Source organism: Phascolarctos cinereus, unplaced genomic scaffold, assembly GCF_003287225.1.
Source record: "Phascolarctos cinereus isolate Bilbo 61053 unplaced genomic scaffold, phaCin_HiC Scaffold_3;HRSCAF=262, whole genome shotgun sequence".
Taxonomy (NCBI): Eukaryota; Metazoa; Chordata; class Mammalia; order Diprotodontia; family Phascolarctidae; genus Phascolarctos; species Phascolarctos cinereus.
In genome coordinates this window covers 158,929,227-158,953,401 of record NW_027555736.1, presented here as the reverse complement: position 1 = coordinate 158,953,401, position 24,175 = coordinate 158,929,227, and the positions used below count along the sequence as shown (strand labels likewise).

Below are 24,175 nucleotides of genomic sequence, written 5' to 3'. Positions count from 1 at the left end.
AAACATTTTTAATAACTCTTTATCAGAATCATCTCTAGTCGGGGATGGGTAGTCTAGAGGGAAAATGTCCTCTGGAATCAAAGTACAAAGACCAGGATTACAACTATTGGGCCTGTGACCCATGTGACTAAGCAATTCTCACTTCAGCTCTGGATCACAGTTCCTTCATCTATAAAATGAGGACACTGAACTAAACGATCACTAGGATCATTTCTAGGTTCAAATCCTCTGGTCTCTAAAGTATATATGGACATGTATTCCTCTCTTGAGGTCCCACCCTTTCTATTCCATTATGTTTTTAGAAAATGAAATCACATGAATTGAAAGAGGTAAAGGATCACAAACCATGGAGTTTAAAAGGATTAAATGGAATAGAAGAGAGGAAGCCTCGTTCACTTTGACTTGGTGGCTAGCAGTAATTTAGCTTATGGCTTACTCTATCTGTAAATGTCAGTCTTTGTGTTTTTAAATTTTTGATTTTTTTGAAGGACTAACTGGCGGTCTTCTTGAGTCACAATGCTTAGTAGTCTAGCTATGGCATTCCATGAATGAATGAGAGTGCAGGACCCAGAGTGACTGCCAAGAATGATCACTCCCTCCCCTCCCCATAATTCTATCTCTACTGGTGAACATCAATCAGCAGGAGGGAGCCTTCAGTCAATGAAATAGCAAACATGGCTAAAGAAAAAAAAGGAAATTCAATCAAATCAGATTAGCTATTTTATAGGAACAGAAATCAACCACTCTAAACAAAAATCAAGCTGGTCTTAGCCAATTGACTAATTGGATAAGATATGGAATTAAAGGATTGGTTAAATATGACCTACACTCATCAGAAATCAGTTTAATTTTCAGTTTCCATCCAAATTTTTATGACCATATTAACACAATGAAATATCAAAATCAACTGCAGTATGGCATGTAAATGAATGCTCCATCTCATTAATTCCTGTGAGAGACATTCTTAATGGTTTCTTTATAGTCTGAGAATATTACTTATTGCCCACCAAAAAGGAATAATAAATAGGATAAAACTTCGTATCACTAGATTTACAAAGTACTTGGTAAAGTATATTTTGACTCTTTTGATACATTGAAGAAGTTCCCTAAAAGTATTTCTTTTTTTCTACACATCCTATTACTTTTAGTTCTGGTTCTCTAAGAGGACCATGACATCAGGGAGGTGATACCATGACATGTTAGTGAATTGGATTTAAATGAGGGAAGCTTGTGCAAAGTCATCAGCCTCATTTTCTCCTCTGGAGCCATCTGGGTCCAGTGGCCAGATATGGATCAGGACGACTCAGATGGCCCAGGATGCAGTGAGGCCTTGGCCTTTTCAAGCTAAGGTCTTTAACAGGTCTCAGTTTGACTGAGGTAGTACTCATTCAATGATTAAGGCTTAATAAAAAATCAGGCAAAGAGTGGCCTATTTAAAAAAAAATATCTGGGAGGAAGACCCTCGAGGTTTCTGGCCAAAACAGAAACGATTGTTATTTACATTTATTCTGCTGAGCTAAAAAGGGCCCAAACAGTGACCAAGTAGGGCTTGGTCTGGGATCAGAGTGATTTGGGGTTAAGGCTGGTCTTTAAGAGAACATTAAGAAACATCCTGTTAATGCATAAAGGAAAGAGTTTGGTTTTAAACTTTGGACCATAATGAACAACATCAAAAAGAACGTCCTTGATATTTCAGTAAATTTTGATTATTAATTTATCTTTTCCAAAGCTTTTCCTATTGTCTAGTTCAAGCACAATAAATACCTCCACACTAAAAGTTTTCATTCTGGATTTACCAAAGAGGAAAATTAGGCTAAGAAAAATGTAGATTCTTGATCTTGGGAAACGTAATTTTCTCCTTCTGGTCTTCAGTGTTCTTCTGGGGAAAGAGGGACAAAAAAAGATGTTCATTACAGCTCTTTCCAACTCTAAGGCTGATAGGACAATAATCCTATTACCTTACTGCTTCCTTTCCCTTCCCTTTGTTTCTTTTGTTAGGTGGAAAATGAACTGACGTAGGAATCTAGTGACCTGGGTTCCAAACCTAAATCCAGTGTGACCCTGGACAAATGATTTCAATTTTTTGTTCCTCTGTTTTCTCATTTGTAAAATGGGGGTGATGATATCTCTCTTTCACTTGAAAATCAAATAAGACAATGAGAATGCAGAACCTGCAGACATTTTAAGGATTATGACGTTATGAAATACTGATTGCAAGGTTATAGAAATTTAAATATTTATCCAAAATAAGAAACAGATGGAGTTAGTTTTAATGTAATAAATATTGATATATGCATATCCATGTATATATCGTTATGTAAACATGTTAACTCAAATTCAAAACAGCATTTTTTACTTTATTATTCAACTTTAACATTATATTACTGATAATTTCAAATATTTTACAATTTAGAAAACAGCAACAGGGATGAAACCAAGTATAAGTATTTTCAAAATACTAATTTTCCATAAATAAAGAAACATTCAAACCCATTTTGTTTTTGCAAAACAGCTTCCATTCATTTTTATAAGCATTGCATTGTACCAAGAAAAAAACTGCTTGATTGGGTCTATTACTCATCTAACAAATTATTGACTCTCAGAATTAAGAAATTGAATTCAGTCTCCAGTGCATCTGTCATCTATCCATGTAATGTCACTGCCTTCTTAGATGTACTAAGGTAAAAAACTATACCTCTTTCATGAAATCATTTCATGGTAATGTCATGTCAGATATTTGATCAAAATGTTGAGACTTGAGGAGAAGGGGAAAAACTGCATTTCATCTCAAGTAAAGATAGGTTTTTTTTTCTCCAAAAAGATTGTGGGTAGAGGAAACATTGCTGTGTTGTGCAGAATTCTCCTTATCCCATTGAAAGAGAATCTGACCTCCGCTAGGAGCTCCTTTTCTATGCAGAAACAAGTGCTGCCAGAATCAGTTCCAGGAGCTTTTTTTTCCAAGGGAGGTCAAGTTGCTGAACTTGATGTAGGTAAGAATCCACTTCTGAGTGGCCCAGTGGCATTCAGAAAGTGAGACCCAGCATAGGCCAATCCTGTCACAGCCTGCAGAAACATTTGGAGAGTTTGGTTCCTTTCTGTTTCATTTGTTTACTTTTGATTCCATTTATGGAAAAATATGAAAACACCTTCAAATAGGAGACATGCTACTCTTTAATATAAGCAATTTTTTTTAAACCAAAGAAGTAAATTGTAAATGGAATCAGCCTTTGAAAATGGTGCTCGTCAGGGGCAGCTAGGTGGCGCAGTGGATAGAGCACTGGCCCTGAAGTCAGGAGTACCTGAGTTCAAATCCGGCCTCTGACCAAACACTTGACATTTCCTAGCTGTGTGACCCTGGGCAAGTCACTTAACCCCAATTGCCTAAAAAAAAAATTGGTGCTTGTCCCCATTAGTACCTAGAGGCCCTATTTGTTCACATCATTGTTGAGGATCCTATTATATTATGAAGCAGCACACATTTATCTAGTATGTCATTTTCTCAGTTTTCTAGCTTAGAGGCCCCCTATAGTCTAAAGATATGATCCTACATGCTTTGAATCCCATTGCAGTAGCATGCAAAGGCTTTGCTATTTAGCTTGACAAGTCTGTTATGTTTTTCTGCATGCTATGGATTTGAAATCATCCTTTCATATATAAGGACCCTCATGGTTTGTTTTATGATTTCCTTATCTGGGTGGTGTTTCCATATTTGTTTTCCAAAAATAAATGTGTGAGTCATATTACATGTATTTTATTTTATAATAATCACAGTACTTGCAAAAAAAATGTTAACCTGAAGCCCCAATTAATATTATTTCTGGTCTCTTTGCAGCTAGATCCTGAAGCTAGTAGTGTTCTCAAAGAACTTCAGGTAAAACTCAGTGGGGTCCTGGATGAACTCAGCGTAATCTACGGTGAAAGGTAATGAACATGACTGATAAGAACCTAAAGCAATGATTTTCATAGTAATAGGTTTTAAGCTAGAAGGGAAGGGACTCTAGAAGTCATCTGGTACAACACCTTCATTTTACAGGTGAGGAAACTGATTCCCAGAGAGGTAAAGGTCTTACCCCATGATATCAGAAGAAATAAGCAACAGAGACAGAATTTTAACCCTTGCCCTCTGATGCCAAATCTATCATCTCTCATGATAAATAATGATGCTTCCACAGATATGCTGTATGTGCATTTGACTCCAGTTGGTAATTAAGAAGCAGAAAGCAAAATTACTAGAAACTAGCATTTGAGTGTACAAGAGGCAAAGATTTCACATTCAGTGGGGATTTATTAAGCACTTACTGTGTGTAAGACCTTCACAAAATCTAACTGTCATACAAGCTGTTGTGCTAGATGCCGGGGATACAAAATGGAAAAAAAAAGGATAGTCACAGTCCTCAGTGGGCTTACATTCTACTTGGGAAGGGGACAGAATGACATGTACATATTTAAATAAAACACAATGCAAGAAGTTATGGGAGGAAAGGAAGGAATATATCACCAAGGCTTAATATACCAGGTTTAGAAAACAGCTAATACCAAAAGGTAGACTATATGAAGGGGAATAATATCAAATAAAACTGGAAAGATAGGTTGCATGCGGATTTTCTGTGGCCATAAATGCCAGGCTAAGAAGTTTGCATTTGAGCAAGTATTCTTAACCAGACATCCATGGACCACAGATACATTTCAAGGGTCTATATTATGCCTATTATATGCCAGGCACTATCTTAGGTATTGAGAATACAATGATTCCCTTTGGAGAGTTTACATCCTACTGGGACAGGAGAAGACAATGTATACTCACATAAATATATAGAAAATATCTACTGAAAATGAGGTATTATGGTACAGGAGATAATGAGCTGCCTATGTAAGCAGGTAAAGCTAGATTCATATCCTGCCTTTGACATGTACTAGCTTTGTGACCCAAGATAAGTCACTTAAACGTTTAATGCTCCAGGCAAGGTTCAGACTAACATTTACTGAGATGCTGGCCTGCATTGGTAGAGGGAATCTCCTCTCCCAGGAGTTCCCTGTACTAATGAAATCACAAGTCCAGTCCCTGTCCTTATTCCTATTTTTTAAAAATCAAGGTTAATAGGGAGCAGAGTTCATACCTCCCCCTGCTTACCGTACCCCCTCCCATTTTAAAGATGAGGAAAAAGAAAGTCTAAAGAATGTGCTGTAATTTGCCAAGAGTCATACAGATAGCAAGGAACAAAGCTGGAGAATTGAACCAATTAACTGATTTCAAAACCCAAGCTCATTACACTTGCCTCCCCTCCAAAGAAACAGGAAATTTTGGATGATAGTACAGGTCAAATTAGAGAGTGGATAAAATTCGGTTTTGAGCACATTGAGATAAGGTGGTCATGGAACACCAAGGTGTAGACAGATATCCAACAGGTGGTGAAGCAAGAAAAGGAGAGAATTAGGGCTGCATATATAGATTTTGGAATTACATGAACAAGGATGATAATTCCCATGGGAGCAGATACAAATGCTAACGAATAGTGTGGGGAGAGAAGAGGACCCAGGACATTATGTATTTGTCATATATGCATATATTATGCAAATTTAACTCTAAGTTAGACTTCACCCAGAACTTCCTATTCTTGTGATTTGATTTGAGGGCAGGTATAATTCTCCAAGAGAAACTTGTCTTTTAGGAATTTAGCAAAGGTAGCCTTCTCTGACCAGGGGACTCTACGACAAAGATAAGTTGGAAACTGCCTATTTGGAAAAACTAATTGACTTATTAGAAAGCTTGTTTCATATATATCCACATAATGAACTTTAAATAATGCTTGCATCTGAACTAAGTATATAGTTTCCTATCAAACTTTTAAGTTCCTGGATGTCAAAAGCAGCTTAAACTGATCTCCACACACAGTGCCTTCAATAAGACAGATTCACAATAATCACTTATTTGATTTGATGTGACTACCTGTGTGTGTAAGATACGTTAACAATTTTTTGAAGCCTTTTGGTTGCTAGACAGAGGTATCAGGCAAAGTAGAGGAAATGGAATACTTAACAGTCTTTCTCAGACTCTGTCTTTTCTCCATGTCTTTACTCTCCACATGCTGTTTACCCATTAACCTTCAGCCTGGAGGCAGCATAGTGTGTTAAAGGATCAGCCTTGAGGTCAGGAAGACCTGACTTGAAGCTCTGCCTTTGACTCATGCTTCTTATGGAACTATGGGCAAATCACTACCTTATAGCATCTTTAAGACTACAATTTAGGGATGAGGTGCAGATCTAGAATTTGTGGACATTTCTATGTTTTGAGTTCACTATACTAATGAAATCACAAGTCTGCAGACAACCTTCTCTCATTAGTCCCTGAAAAAACAATAACCAAAAAAAAAAAACCCCAATAACCAAAAGCCACAACAATATGTTACTTATTTTTAAATGAGGGGAAGTTAGGATTCAGGAAAAGCTTGAGAGATTATTGTGGTTATAGGAAATGAAGTGATCAGCCTGTTTCTGGACTCATTACTCAGATACTCAATTGGATCTCTAATCTTATTAATTTGGGTGAGACAACAATGTGACCCATGCTTGCCTATTCTATGTGAATCTTTTCCATGGCTTCCAACAAGTTTGCTACTCAGGGTATGGTAACACACTTGGGGCCATTCTCACCTTCTGATGGGAAGAACTCAGAGGTTGTCTTCATAGGTCAGCCTATCTTCTTTTTCAATCACATATTTCTATAATAAGAGCCTTTTCTCCAGTTCCACTTTAAAGTTCCATATTTGTTATATGTTTCTGCTCACTCCCAATATGTACCTTTCAATTAATCTCTGTGATCATCATATAACACTATTAGAATATTTCTATTTAAAAGATGGACCTTGGGCAGAGCCAAGATGGTAGAGTAAAGGCAGGGGCTCACCTGAGCTTTTCTCCAAACCCCTCCAAATACTTTTAAATGATAACTCTAAACAAATTCTAGAGAGGTAGAACCCATAAAAAGACAGAGTGAAACAATTTTCCAGCCCAAGACAACTTGGAATTTCAGCTGGAAACATCTACTGCACCAGAGTAAGAGAAGAGCACAATCCAGCACAGACTAGGTCCCAGCAAACCAGGATCAGGCCTTGGAGACTGAATCAGTAGCAGGTGGTTTCCAGACCTCTCAGCCCACAGATGGTAAGGGGATCAGACAGTGAGTCAGAAGGAGATTTACAGGGTCCCTTTGCCAGCATCAGGACCTGACTCTGTTGCATTGCCAATACTTAGATCTGGGTAACAGTCCTGGGTCTTAGTCCCAGTGCAAGGAAGAGCACTAGCACAGCACAGCTTTCAGCTGCAGGAGAGCAGGGACCCTAGTCACATTCCCAAAAAGAGTACATGGGGTCACTTATACATCAGTGCACAGTACAGGACAGTAGTAAACACAACTGTACCTAGATCATACTACCTTGGAAGAGCCAAAAACTTACAATTCCCCAGAATTACCTCTGAAAACAGCTGTACAAAAAAGCTGAAGATTGAGGCTGTGCCTCTTCCACTTCGGAAGCAGAGCCTCAATCTAGCAAAGAGTTAAAAGTCAAGAAATTGGGTGGAAACTGAGCAAACAACAAGGGCAGCTAGATGGCACAGTGGATAGAGGGCTGGCCCTGAAGTCAGGAGGACCAGAGCTCAAATCTGGCCTGACACCAAACACTTGACACTTACTAGCTATGTGACCCTGGGCAAGTCACTTAACCCACTTACCTAAAAAAAAAAGAAGAAAAAAGAAAAGAAAAAGAAAGAAAGAAAGCAAACAACAGAAAAAAATTCTGATTGCAGAAAGTTCCTGTGGTGACAAGGAAGATCAAAACATACACTCAGAAGAAGATAAAATCAAATCTCCCATATCCAAAGCCTCCAAGAAACATATGAATTGGTCTCAGGCCATGGAAGAACTCAAAAAGAATTTTGAAAATCAAGTAAAAGAGATAGGGGAAGAGAAATGAGAATGATGCAAGAAAATCATGAAAAAACAGTCAACAGCTTGGTAAAGGAGGTACAAAAAATATTGAAGAAAACAAGACCTTAAAAAACAGACTAGGCCAAATGATAAAAGAGGCACAAAATTCCAATAAAGAGAAAAATGCCTTGAAAAGCAGAATTGACCAAATGGAAAAAGGTATACAAAAAATTCACTGAAGAGAAGACCTCCTTAAAAAGTAGAACTAGCCAAATAGAAAAGAATGTATGAAAGCTCACTGAAGAAAATAATTCCTTAAAAGTTAGAATTGAACAAGTGGAAGATGACTTTATGAGACATCAAGGAACAAACAAAATGAAAGAATGAAAAAATAGATGAAAATATGAAATCTCATTAAAAACAAAACAACTGACCTGAAAATACATCCAGGAAAGATAATTTATGACCTTAAAGTCAAGATCAAAAAAAGAGCCTAGACATCACCTTTCAAGAAATTACCAAGAAAAACTGCCCTGATATTTTAGAATCAGAGGATAAAATAGAAATTGAAAGAATCCAACCACCTCCTGAAAGAGATCCCAAAAGGAAAACTCCCAGGAATATTATAACCAAATTTCAGACCTCCCAGTCTTCTTCAAGAAGAAAATACTGCAAGACACCAAAAAGAAACAATTCAAATATCATGGAGTCACAGTTAAGGTAACACAAGATTTAGCAGCTTCTACATTAAAGGACTGGAGGGCTTAGAACACAATACTCTGGAGTGCAAAAGGGTTAGGATTATAACCAAGAATCATCTGCCCAGAAAAATAGAGTATAATCTTTCAAGGAAAAAAAGTGGCTGTTCAATGAAATAGAGGACTTTCAAGTATTCCTGATGAAAAGACCAGAGCAGAGTAGAAAATATGATTTTCCAACACAAGATTCAAAAGAAGCATAAAAACGTAAACAGTAAAGAGAAATCGTAAGGGACTTGATATGGTTAAACTGTTTATATTCCTACATGAGAAAATTATATTTGTAACTCCTAAAACTTTCTCATTATTAGGGCAGTTAGGAGTATACATAGAAAGCAGAGGTGTGAGTTGAAAGTGATGGTATGGTCATCTAAAACATAAAATTAAGGGATGAAAAAGAAGAATGCATGAGGAGAAGGGGAAACAGAGAGGTCAAATGGGCTAAAATGTCATGACATAAAGATTGTAAAAATTGGAATGACATTAAAAAAATGTATTGACATAAAGAAGCAATTTTACAGTGGAGAGGGAAATGGGAGAAGCCATAAGGGGTCATCAGAATTGGTTCAAAGAAGGGACAGACATACCCACTCAGTTGGATGTAGAAATCTATATTACCATACAGGAAAGTGGAAAGGAGATGAGAGAAGGGTAAGGTTGGGGGGAGCTGACATGAGGGGGATAAAAGTCAGAAGCAAAACACTTTTGAGAACAGACAGGGTAGGAGGAGAGAGAGAGTATGATAAACAGTGGGAAAATAGGATGGAGGAAAATACATAATTGGTAATCATTACTGTGAAAAAAAATTTACACTGAGTTTCTCTGATAAAGATTTCATTTCTCAAACATATAGAAAACTGAGTGAAATTTTTAGGAACAAGAGCCATTCCTCAATTGATAAATCATCAAAGGATATGAAGAGGCAGTTATCAGACAAAGTAACTAAAGCTATCTAGTCATATGAAAAATACGCTCTAAATCACTATTGATGAGAGAAATGCAAATTAAAACAACTGTGAGCTACTACCTTACACCTGTCAGATTGGCTAATATGACAGAAAAGTAAAATGACAAATGTTGGAGGGGATGTGGGAAAATTAAAACACTAATATAGTATTGGTGAAATTGCATACTGATTCAACCATTCTGGAGAGCAATTTGGAAATATGCCCAAAGTTTTATAAAACCATGCATACCTTTGACCAAGCAATACCACTTATAGGTTTGTATCCCAAAGAGATAAAAAAAACAAAAAGGAAAAGTACCTAGGTGTACAAGAATATTTATAACAGCTCTTTTATTGGTGGCAAAGAATTGAAAATTGATGTCGATCAATTGGGGAATAGCTAAACAGGTTGTTGGATATGATTGTGATGGAATACTATTATGCTTTAAGAAGTGATGAGCAGGATGCTCTCAGAAAAACATGGAAAGACTTACATGAACTGATGCAAAGTGAAGCAAGCAGAACCAATAGAACATTGTGCATAGTAACAGCAATATTATATGATGATCTATTATGAATAACTTAGCTATTCTTAGCAATACAATGGTCCAAGACAGTTCTGTAGGACTTATGATGAAAGGTGTTGTCCATCTTCAGAAAAAGAACTGGTAGCCTATACAGAGCAATGATACTTTTTCTTTACTTTATTTTTCTTTGTTTTTATTTGTCTGTGTTTTCTTTCACCAAATTATTTACATCGAAATGTGTTTTGCATGACTACATATGTATAGCCTGTTTCAAATTGCTTGCCTTCTCAATGAAGGGGGAGGAGAGGGAGGGAGAGAATTTGGAACTCAAAATTTGAAGAAAAAAAGAATGTTAAAATTGTTTTTCAGGTAACTGTGAAAAATAAAATATTAAATAAGATTTTTTAAAAGAATTTCTGGTACAGAAGTGGGTTCTCTATCTATTAGTCAAGCTAACTCTCTAAAGATTCAGGGACAAAATGTATTGGGAAATGTTTAGCAAAATGAATAAAAATGCAATATAACAACAAAAAAAGATAGACCTTTGTGAGTGAATATGAGAGTCAATAAAAATGTTTTATAATTCCTGAAAGGAATCCAGCATACTCCCGCCTCCCATTTAATTCTGGGCCTAATGTGCTGCTCATTTCTATGATCTGCCCTGATATACCAATGGATAAGGTTTCTTTGCAGATTGTGGTATAATATGCCCAAATTGGCCCCCTGAGTTCTGCTTTCTTATTCTTGAAAGGGAATCTTTCAGTTATAGAGCCTCAAATATGAAATGGACTTTGAAAAAAATCTGGCCAAGAAGCAGGTTATTAATATGCAAAATTATAATCTTCCAAAATGAGTTTTATGTGGTAATGGAGAGTGATTTTATTAAAGTGAGATTCTTCAAATTGGTATATATAGCTACCTTCCATGCATATGCCTTTTACCTAATAATTTGTTTGAGATTAGCTAAAATAATACTAATCTAGGTTTATGATGATGAAAAAAAGAAGCAAGCTACCTGATACCTGTTTCTTACCACAGCTGACATACTCAAAACTTAACAGAGAAATTAACCCTTGGACATATGGCTTTGCTTCCATCACTGTGTCTCTATCTACAGCAAGGTAGATAAGACTTATTCAGCCAACTGATTGATTCATGCTCTGATGTCCACTTGAATCATGTAAGCCCCAAAGTATTTATTAGTTAGGGGTTCCAAATTAGCCAATTTGGCTGTTTCCATTAAAGAAATTAAGTATATAATTGCACAAAGATCAATTTTGCTTTGTGTTTTAAAGCTTAAGATTCAATAATTCTGTCATTTGTGATTTTTATTGCTGTATCTTTTTAGGGAATTCAGGGCATATTTGAGACAGTCAATTAAAAGCCTAGATTCTTTATCGATGAACACCAGCATTTACTCGAGAGCTCAGACCCAAACACTGTCTCTCAGGAAGCTGTACAAGCAACTATCTACATTACTAAGGGTGGTTCTTTTATGTTTCTTCTAAATGTGCACTTGGCACCTGAAGCTGGCCTGATATGATTCTGAATAAATAAAGCAATTAAGTACATTTCCTAGGAACTCTTGTGTGATTTTTTTGTTCCTTAGGAGCTCATGAAGTCCAAGATTGCTTGTTTTAGTCTTTGTTTATTTCAAGTGAACACAAAATAACACCCCCTTTAATTGCAAAATGATTGGAAGGGAGAAAAACAACAGTCCTTGAAAGCAGACCTGCATGGTGTATCCCAAGTGTGGATTCACCATCATTTAATTCCAGAGTAGAATGATGTTTTCAGTTGTGCTTTCATTATCCTTGTTGATGACACCCAGAATCTTGACTACTGTAGTGAAATGGATCCATAATTCCAGGATATGGCCTACAGCAGTGGTCCCTGAGGGGATTCTAAGAGCAGAATGACTTTTCACTCCTCTGAAGTGAAAATATCACTTCTCAGAGAGAAGAGAGTGTTGGAAGAGTATTTCTCTTCCATGATAGCAAAAAGATATCCCCCTTTCCTCCTACCTTCACATAATGACTTGGCCTTCCATAAGGAAGAGGGGCATTACTGGTTATCCTTAAAGACTGAACAGTGGATCAACTGATTAAATATTTATAGTACTGTTTATTTAGATTTATTTTTTTCAGAGACCATTAAAGACATTCTTTTTTTTAATCAATCAATCAACAAACATTTATTAAGTACTTGTTATGTGCTGATTACACTGGTAGATGATGAGAATACAAAGACAAAAATAAAATAGGCTCCACCCTTGAGGAATTTACATTTTTTAACTATTAATTTATTTATTTGTAGTTTTCAACATTCATTTCCACAAGTTTTTGAGTTCCAAATTTTCACCCCGTCTCACCCTCCCCCCCCAAGATGGCATGCATCCCTTCCCCTAGTCTGTCTTCTTTTCTTTCTCTCCCCCCTTCTTTTATCCTCTTCCCCTTCTATTTTGCTATAGGGCAGGATAGCCTTCTGTACCCCTTTTCCTGTATTTCTTATTTCTCCATAGCATGTGAAAACTTTTTTTTAAACATATGTTTTTAAAACTTTAGGTTTCAAATTTTCTCTCTTCCTCCCTCCCCACCCACCCTGATTGAAAAGGCAAGCAACTCGATATAGGTTGTATATGTGCAGTTACGCAAAACACTTCCATAGTAGACATGTTGTGAAAAATTAACTCTATTTCCCTTAATCCTATCTGCCCTCCCATTTATTCTATTCTTTCTTTTGACCCTGTCCTCCTCAGAAGTATTTACTTCTGATTACCCCTTTCCCAATCTGCCCTCCTCTCTATCATCCCCCTGCTCTTGTCCCCTTCTCCCCTATTTTCCTGTAGGGTAAGACAAATTTCCATACCCAATTGAATGTGTATGTTATTCCCTCCTTAAGCCAAATCCTATGAGAATAAGATTCACTCATTCCCTCTCACCTTCCCCTGCTTCCCCTCCACTGTAAGAGACTTTTCTTTTCTTTTTTTTTGTGAGATAATTTACCCCATTCTACCTCTCCCTTTCTTCTTCTCTGTATAATCCTCCTCATCCCTTAATTTTATTCTCCAGATATGACCCCTTAATCTTCAACTCACCCTGTGCCTCTCTATCTATCATATCTATCTATCTATCTATCTATCTATCTATCTATCATATATATAATTTTTTTCCTCCAACTACCCTAATACTGACAAAGGTCTCATGAGTTATAAATATCATCTTTCCATGCAGGAATGTAAACAGTTCAATCTTAATAAGTCTCTTATGATTTCTCTTTCCTGTTTACCTCTTCATGTTCCACTTGAGTCCTGTATTTGAAAGTCAAATTTTCTATTCAGCTCTGGTCTTTTCATCAGGAATGCTTGAAAGTCCTCTATTTCACTGAATGACCATTTTTTCCCCTGAAGGATTATACTCAGTTTTGCTGGGTAGGTGATTCTTGGTTGTAATCCTATCTCCTTTGCCCTCCGGAATATTATATTCCATGCCCTGTGGTCCTTTAATGTAGAAGCTGCTAAATCTTGTGTTATCCTGATTGTGTTTCCACAGTACTTGAATTGTTTCCTTCTGGCAGCTTGTAATATTTTCTCCTTGACCTGGGAACTCTGGAATTTGGCTATATATTCCTAGGAGTTTTCCTTTGGGGATCTCTTTCAGGAGGAGATCTGTGGATTCTTTCAATTTCTATTTTGCCCTCTGGTTCTAATATATCAGGGCAGTTTTCCTTGATAATTTCTTGAAAGATGATGTCTAGGCTCTTTTTTTGATCATGGCTTTCAGATAGTCCAATAATTTTTAAATTCTCTCTCCTGGATCTATTTTCCAGGTCAGTTGTTTTTCCAATGAGATATTTCACATTGTTTTCTAATTTTTCATTCTTTTGGATTTGTTTTACAGTGTCTTGATTTCTCATAAAGTCACTAGCTTCCAATTGCTCTATTCTAATTTTTAAGGAAGTATTTTCTTCAGTAATCTTTTGGACTTCCTTTTCCATTTGGCCAATTTTTCTTTTTAGGGCATTTTTCTCCTCATTGGCTTTTTGGACCTCTTTTGCCATTTGGGTTAGGCTATTTTTTAAGGTGTTATTTTCTTCAGTATTTTTTTGGGTCTCCTTTAGCAAGCTGTTGACTTGTTTTTCATGATTTTCTTGCATCACTCTCATTTCTCTTCCCAGTTTTTCCTCTACTTCTTACTTGCTTCTCAAAATCCCTTTTGAGCTCTTCCAAGGCCTGGACTGATTCATATTTTTCTTGGAGGCTTTGGATGTAGGAGCTTTGACTTTGTTGTCTTCTTCTGGTTGTATATTTTGATCTTCTTTTTCACCAAAGTAAGATAATATAGTCTGACTCTTTTTGTGCTGCTTGCTCATGATCCTGGCCAATTACTTGAGTTTTAAACTCTTTGTTAAGGTAAGAGTCTGCTTCCAATGTGGAGAATGTACTGTCCCAAGCTTCAGGGGTTTGTGTAGCTGTTTTCAGAGATACTTGCAGGGACCTGTAAATTTTCAGTTCTTGCAAGGTGGTATGATAAGGGGCGAGGTGTTTACTCCTTTCCTGGCCTGTGACCACAAGTATTCCTTTCTGTCCTGTAACTGTGAGGAGGGGTTCCTCTCAACAGCCACTACAAGCTCCAACTCCACATTCCTCCTTACCTCAGCACCATCATCCAGAACTGTGACCCAGATCCAAACACAGGCAAGGCAAGAGATTCCTGCCTTAGCGCTGGCCAAGAGATTCCTGCAATCCCTCTCTGATCAGCCACTGGATTCCCCCTCAGTCTGTGGGCCTGAAGCTCGGGAAGCAGCTGCCCCAACCAGGGCCACGCTCTTGGGGAATGAAGCTGAGAACCTGCCTTCCTTTTCCAGCACCGCCAGAAACAGACTTTTCCCACTGACCTTCTAAGTTGTCTTTGGCATTAGTGGGTTGAGGAGTCTGGAAACCTCCACAGCTGCCTGTGATTCAGTCCTCTGAGGCCTGCTCCAGGTTCGCTGTGGCCTGCACGCCCACACTGCACTGTGCTCCCAGCCTGGCGTGATACATCTTTCTGATCAATCATCCACGTTGTCTTGGGCTGGAAATTTGTTTCACTCTGTCTTTTTATGGGTTCTGCTGCTTCAGAATTTGTTTAGAGCCATTTTTTATGAGTATTTGGAGGGGTTTGGGGGAGAGCTCAAGCAAGTCACTGCTTTCATTCTGCCATCTTGGCTCTGCCCCCCGACATTCTTTTTTTTAAGCATCAAAAATAAAGGGGAAGAGATTGCATTAGAAATAAATGACAAAGAACTATCATTTTACCGAATATAAGCTTTTGCTGAGTAGTGTGGTATATTGAAATGAGCTTTGGTTTCAAAGTCACAGGTTATGGGGACCTTGATCAAGACACTAAATTTATCTGATTCAATTTCTTTATCTGTTTAAAGGGGAAGCTGAACTAGATAATCTCTAAGTTCTGCTCCATTTCAAACCCATGATCTTAAACTCCAAAATTAAAAAGGCATATTTATCTTTCTATTATTTCATTGCTTTGAGATATTAATGACAGTGATAATTTGAGAGAATCATTAGGGTTATAATTACCTTGCTTAAATATAGCAATCTAATGAATCTATCAGTATTATTTACTTTTTGTTATCATTAACCAGAATGAGTAGTGGGGAAAAGAGACTTAGCCTGGGATAGGAGGATATTATCTTTGCTCCCTATTTTGAATATATGATTAAAATTAATTTTCCCTTCTTTCTCAGTACTCTTTCAATGGAATGAATATTTTGCACCCTTTTTCCTTTCCCACCACTTCTAGCTTCCTTTCTTCTCCTAACATACTTAGCTTCACAATCATCTCTAAAATGTATTCAAGGATTAGAGGAGAGAAGGAAAAAAATTGAATCCTTGCATTAGTGGTATTTCACTAGATTGAAATGAACTCTTTAGTGCTCCTTACAATCCCTGGAAAAGAAATGGAAGTTCAATGTCCAAATATCTTAGGAAAAGAAAAGTCTTAGAACTAAATTAGGCAGAGGAGATCATGAGCCACATCATTAATTAATATATATAGATGCACTGTCCAAAGTCAGTGGTACCAAGGTCATTCAACAATATGGCTATAACCAACAGCTACTAAAGACCCAGGAAAAAAAATTCTGCCATCAATGTCCTTGGCTCTGTCAAATGGTTTAGCATCAAAAACTGTTAATATTTTATCAGTGAAAATGGAATTAAAGAGGAGGCATTACCATCTATCTGCTTTGCCGCTGCACCTTAAGAACCTTTACATTTGACTTGCTACTTAAACCTTACATATATGTTGTTTCCTTCAATGGAATATGAACTCCTTGAGAACAGGGGCTGTCATATACATATACATATACATATACATATACATACATATATATATTATATATATATATATACATATACATATATACACACACACACATACACACGCATATATATATATATGATGTGTGTAAGTGTGTGTTTACACACATATAAGTACACATATACATATACACACACAAGCACACATGTATCCCTAATGCTTAGCACAGTACTTTGCACATAGTAAGCATTTAATAAATGCTCTTTTAATTCATTCATTCAGCAATCATTTATTAAACACCTACTTTGTGCAAGGCATTGTGTCCTAGGCATACAAATAAGAAAATGCCAAATGATAGTACCCTTCAAGGAACTTAAATTCTAGGTGAATAAAACATGGAAACAGACAAAATAAAAGTAATTTTAGCAGGAGGAGAGCATAAACAGTTAAGGATCTAGTTTGTGTCAGAATTACACACAGAGGTGTTGTAAGCATGCCCACAAACTGAGTATTATTTGCTCGTTTCCACGTATCTTCATGTTTATGGAGAACTTTAAGTAATGAAACTTGACCTGACCCCTTTCCCAACCCCCACCCCAAACAAGCTATTTAAGACATTTGACAGAGGAGGTTGAACATGGTCAAATTTCACTCCAAAATTCCTTTTTTTTGGGGGGGGGGTGTTGTGTATATGTTTAGTTTCCAGCTCATAATTGAAGAGTGCGTGAAGCAGATGAGTTTAGAATTGAATCAGATGAAAGGAAATGGAAATACCACCTCCAACAAGAACAATGCAGCTATGGATGCAGAAATTGTACTAAGACCTCTTATGGACTTCTTGGACAAAACGTACGTACTTCAACTATTTAACTACTACCCTGGGAATCATTTAATTTTGATTCTGTTTATTACAAAACCAGACTGTCAACTCCTTGAGGCAAAGAGGTGTCAAATTTAATCTTTTTTATCTACCTCTATGCCAGGTGCAATGCCCTTCATGTGTTAGGTGCTTAATAAGTGTTTGAATTGAAGTTAATTTTCTTTTCATTGTTCTGTCTAATTTGTCATTCCAAGTTTATTTGCTATGGGTTTTGTGTGCTTTTACAACAATTTAATAAGGATTTATTAAATGCATCCTATGAGTGCAACACTATATTAAGAAATGATGATAAAAAAAATTTAATTAGAAAGGTAAAAAAAAAAGTGCCAGCCTTCAAGGAATATAATAGGATGTTTAAGATGCATACTCACATGACTATGTCACAAGGTAGAATGTGATAAGGGCAAAGAAGGGGTTCTAGGCAAAATGTTCTAATAAATTTGAGTCACGTAAGATGCCTTCCACCTGGGGGAATCAGAGAAAGCTTCATTGAGGAGGTGGCATCTGAGTTTGATCTAAGTCATACATGGAATTCACAAGGCAGAGATGTATAGGGGAAAGTATTTTAGGCATGGAAGATGTCCTTTGAAAATGCATGGAAGTAGGTAGAAGAATGTATTGTAAAATGAACAGCCAGTAGAACAGCTTTTAAAATAATGCTTTTCTGTGTGATACAATTTTAAAGGAATTGCTAGACTTGACTGTTAATTAGTAAACTCAGTTATATGCACAATCACAGAATGTCAGAGTTGAAAGGGATATCACTGTCCATCTAGACCAATCCATACTAAAAAAAAAAAAAACCTTATGCAGCCAATACTTGAAGACTTTCTTTCATAGGCACCACTTCTGTTATATATTGCCTGGTCTGCTTTCCTTTTAAGAGAACAAGGGCCAAGAGTATTCCTTCCTTGTTACCTAAGGCATAAAAATGCTCAACCTGTGAGAAGGTGATGCTGTGGAGGTTTAGCAGAATTCCTGCTACCCTGTAGGATGTCCTTCTGAACCAGGGCAATAATGAGGAGGGGAGTAACATCCATTTGAATTAATAATTATATACACAAGCATATCATTGCCTTCTATACCTCAGCTTGAATCACTGAATTGGCCTAAGCTAGGTGTGGCCCACAACATTGTGGGTGAAGTTAGCATATCTTGAGGTAACCTGTTCTATGTTAAGATACCTGTAAGAAAGTGGATTCCCCTGGCCCCCTTAGCTGTGTCTGTTTATAGATTCTACCCACCTCTTTTAGTTCTGCTCTCTGGAGCCAAGCAGAACAAATCTAATCCCTTTTTCATATGCCAGTCCTTCAGACCCTCAGAATAATTATTATGCCCTACAGTCTTCTTTTAACCAGGCTAAGTCCTCCATTTCCTTCAACTCACCATCATATGGTACAAATTTGAGGTCCTCCATGACCCTTCTTCTCATTCTTCCTCTGTTACATAGTTTGTAAGTGACCCTCCTAAAGCGCACCCCTGAAATGAATATATTACCCCAGATATGGTCTGGCAGGGCAGAGTATAGTGGTGCTTTCATTACCTTTTTTTTTTTCTGAGTGCTTTTAGAAGCAGCTAGGACTTAAGGAGAATAAAGCACTAAAGCTGGAGGCTGGAAGACCTGAGTTCAAATTCTGCCCCTGACTTTAGCTATGTGACCCTGAGCAAGTCATTTGACCTTTGTCTTCTTCATTTTCCTCATCTGTAAAATGAGGATAATAATAATAATATCTAACTCCCAGGGTTGTTGTAAGGATTAAACGAGAAAATACATGAAGTGCTTTGCAAACTTTGCTATCTAAATGCTAACTATTTTTGTTGTTATTACCACTACCACCACCACCACCACCACCACCACCAACACTGCTATAGCCTAAGGTAACATTAAGCCTTTTTGGTTGTCCCATCACACTGTTTATTCATATTGGGTTTGCAGTATCAGTAGAATTTAAGCCATTTAAGGGCAAAGATTTTTCATTCATATGTCTGGCATATAGGATGTGCTTTATAAATGCTTTTTTGTTTGATGAATGGATTGACATTTCATCTTACTCAATTCAGAACAACATTTTAGCCTTTCAATAACCTTTAGAATGTGGACTCTATCAGCCAAAACTTTAGCCAGCCTGCTGAGCTTTGTGCCATCTGAAAATAATCATGCCATCTTTGCTTTTACACAAGTCATTGATAAAGTGTAGAACAGCAATAGTTAAGCAAAAACTCCTGAGGGCCTCTTCCAAGTTAACATTGAACCATTAAGAAATACTCTTTGGGTCTAGCCATTTACCCAGTTCTGAATCAACCTGACCATACTTTCCACTAATCCATTTCTCTTCATCATTTCCCCCCAAATAGCAGGCAATAGTTTATGAAATGCTTGGCTATAAAATATTTTATGATTTCATAATATCATAATACTTTATAAGTATAAATACAATGGTCTATCAATACTTTATAAAATATTTGGCTATGAAATCTAATGTTATTTCCACAATCTTCCAGTTTAGTAACCTAGTCAAAAACATCATGTTCAGTTTGGCATGACTTGTTAAATGTTCATGGGTAGGATCAGAAGAACTTCTTAGAGGGAAGAAAGATGGTAAGGAGGGCGCAGAAAAAGACGTGCAACTTTATATTCCTTAGACAAGGGAAGAAGTGATCTTCTGGTCATTCAGATACAGGACTATAAAAACTGAGTAACAAGTAGGAAAATCTTAGAAATGGAATGAGAAGAGGGAAAAGTAATTTTCCTCAGCAGTAGCTGCCCATACCCCACCCCACACTCCTGAAAAAAAGTATTCTGAAGGGCAGAAGGAAAAAAGAAGAAAAAGTTGTTCTCAGAAGAAACCAAATGGCTCCATGACCATTGCAAGCAGCTAGAAATATTTCACTGAGAATGAATACTAAAAGTTGGAGGCAAGTGATAAGTTGCTAAAAGAAAGGGTTAATTCCACCATTAAGTAAATGAATGAAAAGAGCAAATGATTTCTAATTAAGTCTAAATTCTGGAAAATTCCAGAAAGATCATTCAAGGATGATAACAATTAAGACTTAGTGAAGAATGTTTTACATATATGTAGACATGTACATGCAAATCTACATATATGTACCGATAAATTTATATACATGCATGTAAACATATATGTATATACACAATATATACATTCCTATAAACACACATATATACATGTGTGTCACAAGAATGCCATTTGTCTTTTTTAATAACTTTAAAGAAACATCATTTTTAAGTTTGGTGTTTAAGTTCTAGATAGTTATAAAAGACATTTCTTACATAAAAAGTCTTGTAGATACATGGTTATAAAATGAAGTGAACTTAAGCAGAGATCCACTAACTTGAATTTCACAACGGAATATTCTTTAGAAACTCAGATCTCTGCAACCATGAAACATTTCCATCATATGCTGCATCTTCAAAAATAATGTCATGAAATGATAGCCCTGTGAAAAATTACATAAGGAATGTTAGGATACGTTTATCAAGTCAAATCAACAAGCATTTATTAAGCACCTACTCTTTGCTAGGCACTATACTAAGTGGTAGAGATACAAAGAAAGGCAAAAGACAGTCCCTGCCTTCAAGGAGCTCATAATCTAACGCAGGAGGCTATATGCTAACAACTATGAACAAACAAAATATATATTATATCAATTGGAGGTAATTAACAGGTGGAAGGCTTTAACAATAAGAGGAATAAGGAAAGGCGCAGAGGTAGAATTCTAGAGGTAGAATTTTAACTGAGACATGAAATAAACCTTCAAGGACAAAAGATAGAGGTAAGGAAGGAGAATTCAAGCCACTGAAAATTCCTACAACTGGAAGATAGAATGCTATTTGTGAGGATCAGCAAGGAAGTCAACATCACTAGACAGTAAAGTGTAAAAAGACTAGAAGTAGGAAAGGGCTGGGCTATGAAGGGCTTTAAAAGCATGGTAGAGAATTTCCATTTGATCCTAAAAGTAATACAAAGTTACATAAGTTTATATGAATGGGGCTAGGGGAGAAGGAATGACATGATCAGACCTGAACTATTGCAATCCAAGTGTCAGTGGTGATAAGGGCCTGCAACAGGGCATATACAAGGGACCTTATAAAGGTAGAAATTATGACACTTGGGAACAGATTGGCAGTGGAAGATGAGACAGTGAGTAGTTAAGGTTTGACACTTTATTTGTGAACATGAATTATTGGGAGGTTGGTACTGCCCTCAGCATTACTAGGGAAGTTACAAAAATGGGAGGTTTAGGGGAAAAAGATGAGTTCTGTTTTGAATATGTTGAGTTTAAGATGCCTATGAGGGACATTCACTTAGAGAATAATAGTTGTTGGAGATGTGAGACTGAAGGTCCAAAGAAAGGTGGTGGTCGTTGCTTTTTCATCATGTCTGATTCTTTGTGACCCCATTTGGGGTTTTCTTGGCAAAGATATTGGAGCGGTTTACCATTTTATAGATGAAGAAACAGAGGCAAACTGGGTTAAATGACTTTCCCAGTTTCACACAGTTAGTAAGTGTCTGAGGCCAGATTTGAACTCATGAAGATGAGTCTTCCTGACTCCAGGCCTGGCACTGTACCACATTAGGACTAGATAAATTGATCTGACAATCATCTGCCTAGCAATAAGTAAATCCACAGGAGCTGATGATGAGATCACTAAATGAAATTGTGTCAAGGAAAAAAGATGAATGCCCATGAGATAGTCTTGGGAGACAACCAAGGTTAGTGGTTACAGTTATCCCTTCTACATAGCTACTTTCCCCATTGAGGTTTCAGTATACCATGGATTACCATAAGAAAATAAATGGGAATTTCTGGGGAGTTTCGCAGAAGCTGCTGACAACACACAAAGGCCAGCAGACAACACAGAGCCTATGACCAAATACTTTACTGAAATCTCATAATAAGGTACTGTAAACACCCCATAGAAGAAAAAGAAAAAAAAATTCTGACTTCTTCTCTGGTACAAAGGGAGAACCAAAAAACTTTTACATGGATTTTCCAGATCACTCCACACTACATCTCTTATTCCCAATTAGAGAATTATTGTACATTGAATTAGGTTTGTTGAGGGAATACACACACTCTTTCAAGCCAGAACTATTTAATGAATTCTTCCTTTACTGTCTCAAATAGCCTGCAAACAATACTTTATCTTTGGAAGTGCCCAATTAACAATTGTAGAATAATTGAATTCTTCAACAAGATCTGATTCTTGTTATCTTATCACTTTAGCAGGACCATCATTCCTAACATTTTAATCTATTTTGATTTTAATTATGTAAATAGGCCCTCTTGAATCTGTTTTCCTTAGTACATAAGATAACATATTGCTATCAGTCATATATTAGTGGTAAATAAAGAGGTTCTACAGGTAGTAAAAAACAGAGCCCATATTCAGACATCAGTTGCCTGACTCCAAATCCAGTGATCTTTCCATGGTATATGCTGTTACATCAGAAGCCTTTCACAGTAGTGTTAAAGAGAATTTGCTCTATTTTAAAATCTTGCACTGGTTCTATCTATCTAGAATAAAAGCTGTTTATCAGTTACCCGATTAATCTACCCAATATGGACAGTCAGTCTCATTAAAACAGGTCTAAAATAGATCACTTGGCCTAAAGATCTGACCCACTTCATGTTTAAAGGCCTACACAGCCTACATTAACAAAATTACTTATTCATTTCCCCTCTATCTTGTTTTACATAAATTTATTAATGGAATACAGAAAGTTTGCAGTAAGGTACAGTGAAAAGAGTCCTGGATTTGGATTTGCAGGTCTGAAGGCTCTGATGCTGAATAGATGTGTGACCTGGATCATAGTTTGCTAATCTACAAAATGGTGAGGAAGGATTTGCCCTCCATGATCTATTCTTCTGCCAGATCTGTGATCTGTTTGCACTCTTTGTTTGCACGTGCACACACACACACACACACACACACACACACACACACACACCCCTGTCCCTCTTGACTGTCGGTGACTTGATGAATGAAGTATGTGATTTATGGTTTGACTATGTCATGAAAAGCTTGCCATTTTATAAACCTGCTCTAGTAAAATCCAGTTTGTATTTGGCATGTATTTTATGAACACCTCTAATTCTATTCCCACAATTTCATTTCCAATCCTGTGCTCAGAGTTAGTCTGCTGCTCTTAGAAAGAATATTGATCCCAAACAGAATACCAATTTCTAATTAGAAGTAAAAATAAATAAATAAACATCTATGAAAATTTGGTGAATTCCCTAGTGCCCCTGAACTTCATAAGAGCATCTTTTTTGCAGGCTCAGTTATGCTTTAGAAATCATACACATTGGCTTCAGTGTTACCCTCAATAGTCTGAATGTTAGAGAGAACATACCACAAAGGTCACTGTAAAGCAGAGGCTATTAATCTGGACAGATTCATGGATAGATTTTGTGGGGTCTGTCATGTTGATTGGAAAAAAATGGTGTACTTATTTTCACTAACTTTGATTTCCTTTGAAGTCTTACGTACTTCATTTTGTGAATTTAAAAACATGATTCTGAGAAGGGGTCCACTGGGTTCACTAGAATGCCAAAGGGGGCCATGACGCATGTACAAAAAAGGATGAGAATCTCTGCCCTAGAGGAACCCCTTGATCCCAGACTGTGCTAGGAATTTTAAAAATGGGTGACCTTGACAACTGCGGCAGAGACAAGCATAACATGTCAGGCATTATTGGCTGTGGCACCACAGTGCCTGAGTTCAGATCCCAACTCTAATGTTTACTTGGGCAAGGGTCTTGATTTCTCAAGCCCTAAGTTTCCTCATCTGCAA

The 24,175-nt window shown here is 36.9% G+C and overlaps 1 protein-coding gene across 1 annotated transcript in view; it reads left to right on the top strand.

The window, feature by feature from the left end:
• Window positions 1-24,175, top strand: part of UNC13C (unc-13 homolog C) — a 705,000-nt gene that overhangs the window by 598,086 nt on the left and 82,739 nt on the right. The window contains exons 24-25 of the mRNA XM_020981173.2: window positions 3,833-3,921; window positions 17,175-17,324. Of these exons, the coding sequence (XP_020836832.1) occupies window positions 3,833-3,921; window positions 17,175-17,324 (239 nt within the window). The remainder of the gene's footprint in view (window positions 1-3,832; window positions 3,922-17,174; window positions 17,325-24,175) is intronic.